Source organism: Hermetia illucens, chromosome 3 (assembly GCF_905115235.1).
Source record: "Hermetia illucens chromosome 3, iHerIll2.2.curated.20191125, whole genome shotgun sequence".
Lineage (NCBI taxonomy): Eukaryota > Metazoa > Arthropoda > Insecta > Diptera > Stratiomyidae > Hermetia > Hermetia illucens.
The window spans coordinates 149,178,841-149,194,267 of record NC_051851.1 but is presented as its reverse complement, the minus strand read 5'-3'; the positions used below and the strand labels follow the sequence as shown (position 1 = coordinate 149,194,267).

At 43.9% G+C, this 15,427-nt stretch overlaps 1 protein-coding gene across 1 annotated transcript; it reads right to left on the bottom strand.

Moving 5' to 3' along the window:
- Positions 1-2,796: 2,796 nt before the first annotated feature.
- On the bottom strand, positions 2,797-14,356 carry LOC119650947 (kynurenine formamidase-like). The gene is made up of 4 exons (XM_038054180.1): positions 13,999-14,356; positions 3,799-3,897; positions 3,507-3,720; positions 2,797-3,347 (listed from the first exon to the last, which is right to left on the bottom strand). The coding sequence occupies exons 1-4, from the start codon at positions 14,108-14,110 to the stop codon at positions 2,903-2,905; spliced, it is 870 nt and encodes a 289-aa protein (XP_037910108.1). The 5' UTR covers positions 14,111-14,356; the 3' UTR covers positions 2,797-2,902.
- Between the last annotated feature and the right edge of the window lie 1,071 nt (positions 14,357-15,427).

Genomic DNA, 15,427 nt, shown 5'->3' with positions numbered 1-15,427 from the left:
TCAGCTAAAGGAATTCCACACACCGAATCTCCGAAACAATGGGACCTAGCAGAAAAAGTCACTTTCACTTACGCAACTTCATAATTCCGCTCACTGGTAAGGGGGTAGTGTGGCGATTAGTATCACCAAGTCATTCATCACTTCAACGTTCACGGGGTGGTGATCGTTAAGATTCCAGAGAAGGGCACCGGTCTAAGCGCTTTAACTGGAGAGGAATTTGCATGCTTCCTATCATAGCAAAGATATTAGCTAAAGTTATTCTGGAACGCATTAAGGAATACCTCGAAAGCTTTGTCAGCAGAAAGCAGACCCGTTTCCTCTTTCGATAGCGAGGTAAAGTCTCAGAAGGCTTGAAGTTGAAAGCGATCGGAGCTTATTATGGGCCGGCCAAATCCTCGTTGACGTTGCACGGGTGGTGAACTTTGCCATCTGTAGTCAATGGATGTTAGGAAGTACTAGTAGATACCACCTTTGACAGTCCTGACCTGACTTCACAACTTTACTTAGGATTATGAGTATCTCCAAACGAACTTCTACAAGCCATGGCACAATCCTTTCTTAATATTTCTAGAGTATGATTGATATTATGCCGCCTGATCCCGGAGATCTTTATGCGGAGAAGACGGACAAGACTGGGGTTGCATAACCTTCACACGGAATTCTGAATCAGAGTTCTGCTTATGAACTCACCAGAAGATTCCATCAGGAGCCTTGAGGCTTTTTCGGAGAGGATGGGTTCCTATGTTCGTTGGTCAGAATCTAATGTTCTGACAATACTCCAGTCAGGATCTTTTCCTAGCAGTCTTGACGGCCGACTTGTACCCCTTCTGCCAGTCCGTGTATGGCTGCCAGTATTTGTGCTGCAGCTTCCTGAGATTGGCCAGATTTTTATTTTCTCTAATTATGCACTCTTCTGTTCTCCACCCTGAAAGCTTCGTTGTCAATTGGCTCGTCCCAATTGTCTTAATTTTCCTAGTTCAGGAAATGAAGGTTTTTGTACTGGCCCTGTTATACCCCGATTGATTTGTGTTAATGGCAAAGCCAAAGAGAAGCTCACCTCTTTAGTTGATTTCCGAGCTGTCAAGACTCGTATGTTTGTCATTTGAATCCCAGTCTCACAACAGGCTCCTTCTGGCGAGGATACATGCCCTAGGTCCATCCGGACCACTGTCCTTTATGTTGTGGAATAAATTATAATAGTTACTTTGGAAGCCTTTGATGGTATGGCCTTGTCCGATCCAGGGCTCCTGTACCAATGCGGTGCCGATATCTTCCTTGTAGAGGAAGTCCAACAAATTAGCCGGGGCGTACTTCGAGTGGTCCAGATTATTTTCCGCTACCATCAGCATGATCTGCTTGGGTAGGGGGGTTCGACAGTTCCCATCGGACAGTGGATCGTCATGTTTTTTAAGTGTTCGTTGGTGGTGTCGGCTGAATCCTAAGTCGACGTCTGGTTTCGCGGAGTGGAGCACTTTACTATTTGCGTCCCTGAATTTAGTGCCTTTTTTAGTGCTTCCAGGTGCCGTCCGGACAAGTAGTAGAAAGTTGGGGTTCCCTTGACCACCACACATTGGTCCACGAGAATCGGTGGTTTGAAGACGCAGGCGTTGGACAAGTTTGTCATTATTCATGCGGATCTTCGGCAACTAAATAGGAATCACCGGTCTCCGTGAAATCTCGCCTTATGGGAAAAACTTGAGTTTAACGTCCTCCTAGGTGTCGCTGATGTTAGCGACGCAGGAACCTAGAAAGTCCCTGGAAAATTGGTGCTCGCATGCTGTTACATGGTATCTGGAAAGAACCAAAGCTGAGGATACATCTCCCTTTGTGTGTTTCTTTGCGTAATTTCCATCCCTTTCTGTAGAGTAGAGTTTCCTTCCCATCCCCTTAATAGTATACCAAAAGAAGTTTATCATTGGCTGTGTTCGTCCTAAGACTACGCATACTCGCAGTTATCTCATTGGACATAAAGACCACTCTGAGCGTTAGCATAGACCTGAAACGTCTCCTTGAAGCCAACTCGACATTGAAGTTTGTAAAACTGGGAACAGATGATCAGATCTACTCATTTCAACCATGCATACATGGGGGATGTTGAGGTTTCTGTAGTCGATCTATATTTTTGAGCAGCTCTCTATGTTTTTGGAGAATTTTTCTTCGGCATCGCGCAATTCAATCTACCTCTGAAGTTTAACACGATTGGTAAATCTAAATTGTATTGGTTGAAACCAACCGGTGACCAGCACAGATACAACTCCTTCAGAATTAGCTCGAGGAGTCCTAGACAACGCCTCTCCGCGATTGAGATGCTGTGGGACCTAGCAGAAGAATGTCATTTTAACGTAGCTTTATAATTTCACTCAGTCGTAAGGGGTAGTGTGGCGCGATTTCATTTACCTTAGTTACGAAATTCACCACGTCAACGTTTACGGGGTGATGGTCGTTAAGATTTCGAAGAAGGGCACTGGTCTCGAGAGTGACAACTGGAGAGGTATTTGCGTGTTCCCTGCCTTAGCAAAGATACCAACTAAAGTTATTCTGGAAAGCATCAAGGATTACCTCAAAAACTTGGCCGACAGAGATCAGACCGGTATCCACTTTCGACAGCCTGAACAGGGTATCTGGAACTCTCTCCACATGAGAGACATTCCGGAGAATCCAATAACTACCTTCAGAATGACATATGACGGCGTAAAATGCTATGTGCTGCGGGGTAATACCTCAGAGGATTTGGAGTTGAAAGCGGATTTCGTCAGGGTTGCATTTGATCGTCTCTCCATTTAGATAGACAAAGTGTACATTTATAGACATTTATTATCATATTTTGTAATGTAGTGGGCAATTAACGCATTTATCGTGGGATTTCTGTTCATTTTCATTTTTTGAGCGTGTCATGACTCGTCTAACGTAATTCTTGCAGAACCAATTGTGTCAATTCGAAATCATTTTCGTCAAATTTCTCCATGATTCCCATGTGATCTATGCCCGGTAAACATTTATACGTGGTGTCAATTTCATATTTTTCCAATTGGTTGTTGAATTCTCCTGCTTGCTCTACGAAGAGGGGGCTATCGTATTCGGCTGCGTAAACGTGAATTTTGAATTTAAGTCCCTTTAGGTAGCTAAAATCGAACAACATCGGAGAAAGTTGTTGAACGTTCGATTCATCCAGGGTTAATGTATTATTTTCATTCACAGAAGAATTGACAACTAGGCTCAGCTCATAGATGCCAGCGACAAGATGGACGGACTTCACCAGGTTAATACTTGGCAGCCCCACAGTTTCCTTATCCAAAGCACAAATGGCCAAGTGGGCTCCGGCTGAATGTCCGATAATAGAAACTGCCCTGGAATAGAGAGAGTGTGGTAGATAAATATGAAAGTACAATAAAGTGCAAGGATATTCGTGATGCTGTGCGGATATTATTTAGACTTTCGATTGCAACCAGTCCTCGGTCGAGTTTCGGGGGTTCTTTTATGGACTTAGCGACGTAACATATACTTACTTAGCATTTGTTTCTGCCGCGTATTGCAGACAGTGCTTCAACCCATATTTAATTTCATCAACTTGTTCGCTGAGAGTAATAGCAGGACATAAGTCGTAACCCATCAAAATAACACGATATCCATTTTCAAGGTATGGGGTCATCCAAAAACCTGACCAATCTTTGCTTGCTTCCTGCCAATATCCGCCGTGTATGAACACGATAACGGGCGTCCCTATAGAATGAAAGCGATTGGAAATATTAGTTTCCCCATATTATTGTATTTCGATGTAAATAGAATTTATGTCACTACCTTTTTCATCGTCTTTGTAATAAATGTCCAGGAGTTGTCTTTCCCGAGGACCGTACTTGATGTTTGCCTTTTTCAAGTATTTCGCATTTTTTTTAGTTCCTGCAAAAAGAATGTGTGTGTGTTATCAACTTATTTTTCGAATTTTAAGATTATATCCTTCTGCAAAGAATGGTCTACTCCTGGCTTATTCTCGTTTCAGAGCCAACGTTAGGTTGTCCCATATCTCATGGGCATTTTTGGCAAATTTGACTGTGGTAAGGTCAAGTTAATTGGGCGTCGGTCTCCTCATTTGGTTGCTCCGGGTTCGAACCTCAGCTCAACATAGAATTTAGTTTGCTATTTGCCTGCTTCAATTTAGGAGAGTTGCTGTGTAACATGTGATCCTCGGTCTTTGTCAGAAATTGTGCCAAGGAAAGGGAACCACTAACCCCGCCTTTCTTCGATAACCGTGCGTTACCTGAGAGTCATATCGTTCAAAGAGCGCATGCAGTAAAAAAGTTTCACTGGAGTAAGTTTTCAATATTTCTTTCATTTTTTAAGGATTCGGGGTCCTAAACCCGCATCCCCTTGATGTCGGACCGGACCCAATGGGGAGCAATTTATTCCCTCTTTTTTTGGTCCACGGCCCCCACGTTTAGAGTTTAGCACCCAAAACTTCAAAAATCTTAGGCGTAGGTGGCGGTTTTTTATATGTTCTGCGAATTATTAACATCATTGGCCCATACCAAAGAGGCTTCACTCCAGGCAAATCAGCAACAGATCAGATTTTCTCTCTGCGGCAGGCGATGGAAAAACTGTTGGAATATGGACAACAGTGGCACCATCTGTTCATCGAATTTAAAGCCGCCTATGATAGCATAGCCAGGGTAAAACTGTACACGGCCATGAGAGAATTCGGTATCCCGACGAAATTAATAAGACTGACTAGGCTGACCCTGACCAATGTGCGAGGCCAGATAAAAGCAGCAGGATCACTCTCAAGACCATTCGACATCAACAACGGTCTACGACAAGGGGATGCGCTATCATGCGTCCTCTTTAACCTGGTCCTCGAGAAAGTGATCCGTGATGCTGAGGTGAATGCAAGAGGTACGATCCTCTTCAAGTCCACCCAACTAGTGGCCTATGCTGACGATATCGACATCATGGGAAGAACCATCCGAGACGTACAAACTGCCTTCATCCAGATCGAGCAGGCGGTAATTGAGGCGAGATCTTGGGCTGCACATCAATGAAGGCAAGGCAAAATATATGGTGGCAACGTCAGCACCGAAAACGAATCAACCAACAACATCAAACCGCACTGGTCAAACACAAACACGAAGAAGAATAAGGATAGGAGAATACAACTTTGAGACCGTTGACAATTTCTCCTATCTAGGGTCGAAAATCACAACCGATAACAACTACGATGATGAAATCCGCGCACGGTTGTTGTCAGCCAACAGAGCCTATTTCAGCTTACAAAGACTGTTCCGCTCGAAACGTCTCACCATAGGGTCAAAGCTCTTACTGTACAAGACTATGATCTTGCCAGTCCTCATGTATTCCTCGGAAACTTGGGTTCTTAGCAAGAAAAATTGCGAACTCTTGGCCGCGTTCGAGAGAAGAATCCTCCGAAGAATTTTTGACCCCCTATATGAGGATGGACGATTCCGTAGCCTACACAATGACGAAATCTGAGCTATACCATGACCGTCAGGTTGTGGATAAAATCCGGCTCAATAGGTTACGGTGGGCGGGTCACTTAATCCGTATGGATGAGGATGATCCCACCCGGAAAGTCTATAAGAGCAATATCTATGGTAGAAAAAGAAGACGAGGCAGACCCTGCCTAAGATGGAGCGATGGTGTGGGCCAGGACGCCAGACAGCTTTTAGGGATATCGAATTGGTGGACCTCGGCGCAAAACCGGGATGTCTGGAGTTCCTTATTAAGGCAGGCCTAGACCGGATACCGGTTGTTGCGCCGTTGATGATGATGATGAATTATATAAAGGAACACTTAATATCTGCGAGCCGCTTCGGTCATGCTGCTCCCAGGGCAGAGGTGAGACAACGTCTTACGATTTGCCTCTGTCCTGGTAAGAAACCGTAAAGCCATTTTCGCCTAAGATTTCTTCCATGTTTGCCGCTGCAAGCGTCACCTACTTGCAACCCTAAGTCTCATTCACTTCAGTGGCTTTTCGGCCCCACAACCTTGGTTTCCAGATTGACAATGTCTGGTAAGAGATAAAAACCCTCTTCGTACTGAAGCTTCTTTCAAGGTGATCCATTTCTAGGATCTTGAGGGCTAAAAAGGCAACTGGAACTTCAATTTATCTGCTCTTGATTTAAAAAATCACGTCATGTACATTGCTGATAGCTGATGTAATGAAATGACTGCTTACGATAACCAAGAAACCATTTGAATTGGCTCGAAATTACAAGGAGCGCAGAACTATCCTCAGGGATAGAAAAAAAGTGGACCTTGCAAGTCATCATGCTTACTTTCACTCTCTTGTGCTAGCTAGGCTTAGGAAGACGAGTTGAGTTCTTTGGCCACTTCAGTATTCCTCATTCAGCCGTAGTATTGGGATAGGATTTAGTTGTGACAAATATTGAGTCCAAGCCATCCGCAAAGATCATCATGAGCTGCATGCCAGCCGCCTGTACGTCGAATTTATGAACAGGACAGGCTTCTATAAGTACCTACCGTGTTCCAGTTGGTCAGTTGACGGATGCTCTGCTATCTGAAATCCTGCATCGCGTTAAGTTGGTGCTCAATTCGCATCACTTGAGAAGGCAGCTATCGGTGGTCGCATCAGGGAGCCCAACTAGCGCTGTGGTGCGTCATTTTGATACGACAAACTCCCAGAACGATAAGTGCCTTGGGAAGAACAAAAGCTGGATTCAGTCCAGTCGGCTTAGATTTTCAAAACCAGAACGTACCATTCCCGAGTAATAGCAGCTCCTGCACTCTGCAGCTAGAGATCTCTTTGAGGTTCCAAAAGAATTGTTTACCTAGTGTCCGTAGGCGGGCTCTAGTTGAGAAATTCCAAAGAAAATACCTCCCTCCTCTTCGTAGCTTCTGAAATGCGGATTGTAGAGAACGCCGAACCTGGCGGCATGGTCCCTTGTAGACTAGTACCTCGTGCAAACCGCCGTAATCCTATAGGCGTCTCTTACGATCAGATCTTGTTAGGTTAAGTAAACCTTCGCGTGCGCCGGTTTTAGGAAGTGCGAGTAGACTTCACCCTTGACAGCTGCCAGCCGGATGCCTACTGCGCTCGCTGGGGAATGTCAGGAGTTGAGCCTTGTCTGATCCGCCCGTCAACCCGCTCATTCTCCTCGATGTTCCTATGAGTGCGGACCCAGACGAGGGTGACTTTAAGCACTTGGGCATGCGTCTAGACTGTTCAGCGCGTAACTGCACTCTCCCACTAGCACTAGGATGTCGCCACTGAATATAAAGCCTTAACGGTCGTTTGGCTGTTGGCCAAAATGGCTGTGTTATGCTCACTTGACGTTTTTCCAGTACTTCCGGTTGGAATAAACTTGCGAACCCTAAAAGACAGTACAGCTTAGCTACACTGTGACCCTCGTTAGCCCGTCCGTGAAGACTATTGTGTCATAACAGAACGACGCTGGTCCTTCCATCTGCTCTAGTTGGAAAGCTCACAGCAAACTTCATCTTGAAGCTCGGTCTGCGCGTGGCATAGTCCATTGGAAATACTTACAAGTTCCCGAGGTATTTCGTCTAAGATATGTTACCATGGCCACAGGGCTTCGCTTTCCAACATCCGAAATCACGTAGTCTGATAGCACTGCATGCTACAGCGTATTAAATCTGGTGGTCCAGGAGGAGGAGCTGCAGGAGTATATTAATGGCTTCTGTTGTGCAGCGCTGCAGAGGCCTAGTAGCACCTACAATAATGGTTCTTTGAATTGTAATACTTTCTCAGTGCCTGCGACCATACAATTGACTGTACGTTAGGATGGTACAAACCACGGCTGTGCACATCCAGAGAACCATCCTCAGTTAAAGACTCGAGTTCCTAACAAAGATCCTCCTGCTAGTATATGGGTCTTCTTAACGTTCAGTTCTATGATCAGTCTACCATTATTTTAGAATCCAGGAGGAGGAAAGGTGGAATATTTGTTCATTTACCCACGGGAGGTGGAATTCGGGTAACCTTGCCTTGGTGGTGAATGGCATCAGATCCGTTTTAGTTGGATTTATGCGAGTTCTGCATCTTGCACCCAACAGGTAAACTTTCCTCTCCACCCTCCATGCTTTTACTCAACTGAGGGAAACATTTTTGACACCAATATCATCAAGTTATCGTCATACGTCACCACTTTCATCCTGCTGTTCAATATGCGTAGAATTTCATTCACCATCATCAATCAGTGAATTGGAGGAATGGCTTCACCCTAGGGGGTTCCGCTGCATATAGCTTTTTTCAATTAGCTAGCTCCTTAGCATGGATTGTATCCAATGCGTAAGACAACCTTCCACTCCCATCCTGGTTAGAACTTCTTTGATCAATTTGGTTTGTTGTTAAATGCTTCTCTTCCACCCTTGTAGGCAGCTGGAGTATAATGCTGCGAATTTGCCTTTGAGGTAGGTGTGCTGAGACCTAGAGAAGGGCTTCCTTTCCATGATCGTTCATAAGTGCATGTCCAGAACATTTCAGTAAATCTCTACAAGCTGCGGCACAACCCTTTCTTGCTGTTTCTCCAGCATAACTGACATTGTTTCTATGCTGAGACCCGCTGTATATATCCGGCTGATACCGAGGAGAAAGGTAATTACCGATTTGATATTTTCTCGCAACTGGGGCTGCATAACCCAGCAAGGCTCTGATTCACAGTTCTCCCCGCTGATGAGGAAGTGCGTAAAAATTAGCAGCTTCAGGATCTTACCAGAAGATTACGGCCAGGTACCTTCCGACTTTTTCAGAAAACATGGATTCTTATGTTCCTTGGTCAGAATCTGATTGAGTCTGACAGACTCCCTAGTTCTTTCAATGATCTGACAATAGTCCACCCAGACTCGCTTCCTGAGGTTGGACACATCTTCATTCCATCACGATAACAATTTTTATTGTGCTTTGCAGGGGTGAGACTTGGAAGACGGTTTCAAATGCCTTTTCCAGACCCCCGATCTTTCATTTGAGTTTGTCTGTCGTGCCGTCGTCTAGTCGATCCTCCTGGGCTCTATGAAAGGGTTGGAAACCTCTACAGTGAGACTTAGACTCAAAAGTATCCAAGTGTGATGTGACAAGGATCTCTGGTCAGACACTCTCCAGTTGTTGGTATCAAGGACTTCCTCCCAACCGTCACAATTCTCTGAGCTGAGAAACTTTAAGGTTGGTACACATCGATAGATGTATTCCTCGTATTGGCGCCGCAGCCTATAAACAGATTGGCATTCTTTGCTGCGAAGGTAATCGTCAAATGTTGAAGTTCTTCTGGTGAAGCTGATCAGTCGTGAATCATGAAAGCCGAGGGAATATATATATTCTCCGCTCCTGCTTGTTATAATTTCACCACGGTTAGGTCACTGGAACTCAGGTCCGGACCGAGAAAGGCGTGCAGGCTCTTCCTGGGAAGGAGATATGCTCCAGGTTTGTCCCGATTATTGTCCCTTGTGCTGTGAAATAAATTGTAGGGGAAGCACGAAATAAGCACAGTGAACGTGTTCACCATTCCATCACTGCCATATGCATTCTGAATATTGCCGTGGACGAAAGTCGATTTGGAAAGTGGCGAATACAAACTATTTCGTCCAAATGTTAAGTGCATCACCCAAATTCTGCTGTGGAGCGGAAGAATTTGCTTTGTGAGATCGGAGACAGGGTCACGGTTGACTTTACTGCATACCATCATGGTCGTGGTATGTTTATTTTTACGGTAAAAAAGCAGGCGAGTCCTTTGAATGCGGTTGTTTGTAGAGCAGAGCGCAGGTTATCTCCATCTAACTTGAAGGATCAATCCTCCGAGTGGTGTGAAGTCTATTTGTCTAGTTGTCGTTGGATCATCTCATTTCCCGTTGCAGTGTTAAGGCGTCGGCGCAGTGTTGTCCATCCTCAAGTCTATAGGTTGTATGTCCCATTTGAGGCGATGTAAGCTGCTCTTGTGGTGTTTGATTCTGTGGTCGATGGTTTATGTTCGAAAGTTGGAACGAGTTTATGCGGTAGGCTCAGTTACATCTGTACTTCTATGACGTTTGCTGGCTTCATTGCTTAAAGTTTCCTTTTTTCTGAGGAAAATGTGGATTATTTTTATGATGAGCTGTGGGGGATCAAAGCGTTTCCTTTTCACTCTTCATTAAGCAACTTTCATTCTTGGTCCGATCCATCAATTTGATATACGTAGTAGCTCCATCTGAAGCAGGGTCTCCCACGATACTTTTTCCTAGCATAAATATCGTTCCCATGAATTTTCCTAGCTGAATCATCCTCGCCCATACGCCTTCGTTATAATCAAAGGCGCAACAACCGGTATCCGGTTTAGACCTGTCTTAGTAAGGGACTCCAGACATCCCGGTATTGCGACGAGGTCCACCAATTCAATACCCCTAAAAACTGTTAGGTGTCCTGACCTTCACCACTGCTACATCTCAGACCACATCTTCTTTGTTACCATAGATATTGTCCTTGTAGATTTTCCGGGTTGGATAATCCACACCCATACCGATTAAGTGACCTATCTGATGTGTAGATAACGAACAGCATCGATCCTAGTACGCTTCCTTGCCGTACACCAGCATTGATGTTGTGGTCACGCCCGGTAAAACTTTTGTACCGAATTCTAAACTTCTGCCCAATTAGATAGGATTCAGGAATCTTGTGAGCAGGAAACAGGAAACAGTTTCTTAATTTTGTACACCAGAACTCCGTCATATATTCTATCAAATGCATGTGTTACCTCAAAGGACATCGCAGAATAATATTTCCTCTCCTCTGATGCTCGGTTAATTACCATCTCTTTGTGGAAGTCAAATTGATGTTTTGGAATTACTTTTTCGTCAGCAAGGCAAGGTGTGAGTTTTCCCAGGAGCAGGCTCTCGGAAAGCTTTAACACTGTGAATAGCAAACTGATTCGCTGATATGAGCTTGTTGGCGTTAAATTCTTGTTAGCCTTGGGGATCGTTGTAACCAGCTATGTTATCCAGCTTAGTGGGAAGTAACCGAACTCAATTATCCTATTGAATAACTGATCCCACCCGGGGATAGCGATAGTGAGTGAGTCTTTGACCATTTTGCCGGAAATATTATCAAGGCAAGAAGCCGTCTACAGATTGACTTTCTGCAATACGCAGTTGAGTATGCCTGTGCGAACCCTGCTTACTGACCTAGCAGGGGTAATTTGGGTGAAAGTGGATCACTACCCTAGGATTTTGTATATAAGTTGCAAACACCACTCCTTTATCGGTATCGCTCCTCACCCAGATTCCATTAGCAAGCCTTAATGGTGGCTCAGTCTGTATAGTCGCTTCAGATTTTTGGTCGCCCTCCATAGAGAGAAGTCGCTGCTGTGATAGGGACTTAGAATGCTCGTGAAGTGTTGGAAATCACTTTCTGTTTCTGCTCTCAGAGCATTTCTTAGCTTCTTGGTTGATTTTGCGATGTTCCTACGGGCATTGGGTCGACCCAGTTGTGAATGAAGACCTGGGTCAAATCAGGGCAATAATCTCGGGTAAGCGCAATGCTCACCACATTGCCTCCTATAGGGTACTGTAACCTTGTAGTGTACCGTGACAATCTTCTTCGTTTGGAGTCAGAATAGAAAGAAAGGATGAGTCCATCAAGGATTCATCTTACCCGTTACTTCATCCCTACGAAGAAGAAACAATATTAAATTAAAATAATTCTAAAAAATCTGAAGCGAAGTGATAGCCATTTAACATAAAAGTAGGGAAGAACACTCCACACAAGCTCGGAAGGCAACATCTTTCAGCATATAGCTGCAATGCCCGCAGATCCAGAGACTTCTGGAAGACAATCACCTAAGAGACGTTAAGTTTCCAAACCATACACAACAAACAACTAGATCTTGTGGTGTACTATCTAGGATAGGGCATAAAACTCTACAAGGTGGGAAGGAAAATTGCTTCTGAGGGAAACGGCGTGAAACCTAAAACTAGAAATATGAAGCCAAGTGCCAAGTGAAACATGAAGCCAGATGGAGCCTAGCCGGAGACAATATTGAAAAGATTTTGATTCTCTATCCAACACACCAAAACGAAGTTGTGAGCCGGAATAGGCTATCTTCCATTGGTTCAAGTTATTAGAACCTGGGAAATATCGGGACCCCACGTTGGGTACCATTTATATTGACTTAATGGATTTAGGGATGGTCAAAGTATTCAAAGGACCGCCCCCATATTCCCGAGCCTGGGTAGCACAGAGGCGTGCAAGCACGTGTTCATGGAACATTTCAATGGAGCTTAAGAATTTGCGGGCGGACCTTCACGCTCAATTCAGCCAATTTTTTTAGGTATTTGGGGTAGCTCTTTCCTCTAGGTCGTCTCCAGCCACTTATGATGGTCTTTTGATCATCCATAAATCCATTAAGTCATTACATAGGAATTGTAGAATTTGTAATTGGTTACGCATCATCTCCTGGAACATGGTCTGCATTGATTTCATGAATTGCGTCAACGTGACGAGAAGTCCCTCTAAAGTTTGCGAAGCAGGGCTCACTATTGCTTGACCTTAGGAAGTCGATTGGATAGCTAACGGCAGGCTGCTTGCTAGGTGTTGTAACTGGCATCCGCCCAGTTCTGAAAAATGATTTGGTAATTTCATATTTATTAATGGGTTGCTGACGTGGCTGGGGTCGCATCTTTCGCTTAAAATCCGTGTACAACGAATAGCTTCTATAGTTAGCAGTATGTAGCCCACCGTAGTTACTGCAAGATTTGGCACTTGAGTCGTCCTTGATTGTAGTGCACGTAGCTTGTGTAAATCTCAGCAGATAACAAAAACACTCGGTATTTTGCAATATGGTTTCGTATGGCCAAATTCCTGGCAATTCTGGCATTGCAGGGACCCATTCACTTTATGAGATTCTTCAACCAGAATTTTTCGATGGAGGAGATATTTCAAGTTGTAGATTTTTTGCGCCCCGCCGTTTTTTTAGCTTTTTCTGGTCTGATTCCAGTACGGCATGATATAGGGGTTGTGGAATTTTATTCCGGTTAATTATATTGTATACCGAATTAACCTTGAATCCTTCATTTTCCAATGCTTTTTGGATGTCAGTCACTTCTACCCCTGATTCAATACCTTTCAGTACAAGACCTTCAGTACTTTCCTGCTGACTTGTTGGTAAAACTTGCGCGCCTAGTGCTTCCTGTACTTCTGGAGTACACAGACTTGTTGGTTCTCCAAGGCTTCCTTTTGCTTTCTGTGAAGTCACTTCTTCACTCGATAGATGATAAGTCTACGGGCGTGCCTGCATTCTTCAAGAGCGCAGAATTGCCTGGTATGCAGTATTCTTCCGTTTTGTTGCTAGTTTATATACATCGTCGAACCAGTCATTTCAACTTTTTCTTGTGGCTGGGGCCAAGTATGTTTGTGTATCAATGATAAAGCTCTTCAGATGATTGAGAAGACCATTTGCCGATGCTTCATCTCCAGGACTTCTGTTACTTACGGTTATTGCGTCATGCATTCCCACATTATACATAGTGTTATGGAGGGCTTCAGTTTTCACCTGAATATCACAGGGGATTCTTGGCGGTATTGTAATTCGAGCCGAACGATATGGTGATCTGAGTCTATCAATCATGGACAACTGACCGGGAGTGCCAATACATAAGCACTAAACCGGGGCTCATACCAATGGATAACTTACCGGGGGTTGGTAAAAGCGTGCTCAGGAAAAAGCTCACTGTAAGACGCAGATCATGGAGATCTTCCAAGCGAATATTCACAAGAGTAAAACAGCTGACGAACTCTCGAACCAATTGGTTTTAGGAAATGAAATCGAGGGGGTGATGAAACTCCATCTTCAAGAAATAATCGAGAATGCGAAGGGTCTCTGGCCCAGACAAGGTGTCGAAGGTGGGCAGGTTGAAAGCTGCTGATTACGACGTCTAGAACTCCATATCTTTATAGCCTTATAAACTCTACACCGTCCACAAGAAGATGCATGCAATAGTTTAGAATTGATTACAAGTCTAAATGTGTATTACTATTGACCTCACCTTCTTCTCCCGTTTTGTAACAATATATAGAAGCACTTTCAACTGAACTAAATCGTTTGGCCCAGGCCATCGGACTTAAGATTTTCTCTCTTTCACTAAGATTCAAAGGCATGGTCACTATTCTGGAGGGTGAGTATCACAAATCTTCGGCAGAAAAGTATCTTTTGGTGCCAAAATGACACTAACACATTCGGTGTCAAAACAACACTGAAATCAGATTGTTCTTAGCACTCGAAACTTATTTAAAATTACTCGTTATCTGAAATTTTGTCAACCTCACCCGGCTTCAAAAAAAACCGTTCAGAAGTCAAGTAGATATTTGAATGAGATTTCATAGATTTAATTGCTAAAAGCAAAAAAACCGATTATCAGGTTATCTTAGCTTGGGTATGACACAGTAACTTTGTTGAGATTGTTTTATTGTTATCTATAATTCAATAACTGTACAGTAATTTGCGATGTGTTGTAATGATTCGCTGAATACTGCTTGGGTTGACGCATAACTAGTATTTTTCTGCAAACTCAACCTTTAACACGAATAAATAATTTTTTTATATTTCAAGCACGCTTCACGTTTTCCCGTATGTGAGATATACCGTCGTGGACATAGAAATGTTAACACTTGAAAAAAAAATCATGTTTTCTTATGTTTCTCTGTAATTACTCAAAAGAAAGCATCATAAACGACACAACAACCGGTATCCAGTCTAGGCCTGCCTTAGTAAGGAACCCCAGACATCTCGGCTTTACGCCGGGGTCAACCAATTCCGGGTTGGATCATCCTCATCCATATGGATTAGGTGACCTATCCACCGCAACCTGTTGGGCCGGATTTTACCTGAGAGATGCAAGATATTTCACTCAGAAACGACGCTTGGTAGACACAATAGGTGTCGATCGACCTTCTGACCGTCTCTGAAAAACTAATTTTTGCTGACTGTCAAAAATTATTTTTCGAATCATGGCCGACTCTTTCTACTGTGTTCACTTAAAATTGCTCGCTCCACCACAAAATGCCGCTATGATAATAGCTATTAGTTCTCCTGAATACCCTTCGTACGTAGAGCAGGCCAAAGACGTTCTCGATATCAATGAGGAGCTGGTGAAACGGAGATCTAAACTCCGTGCATTCCGTCCGTAGAGTATTGATGTGGTCAATGCAGGAGGACCCAGAGTGGAAGCTAGCCTCACGGATTGCTTTGGATGACAATCACAATTGTTAATGACATAACGGTACTAGCTTGTAACTGTAACTTAGCTTTTCTTTGCATATCCGGTAGACCTTTCCCCAAGGGCCAGCACTATGCTCATCGACGAATAACCTCCGGTTTTCTTCCTTCGCCTGCTTGAACATTTTCTTATAACACGGTACAAAACAATTGACAACACTTTGACGACACACCCTCTTAGGCGAAGACGCGAAATCAAC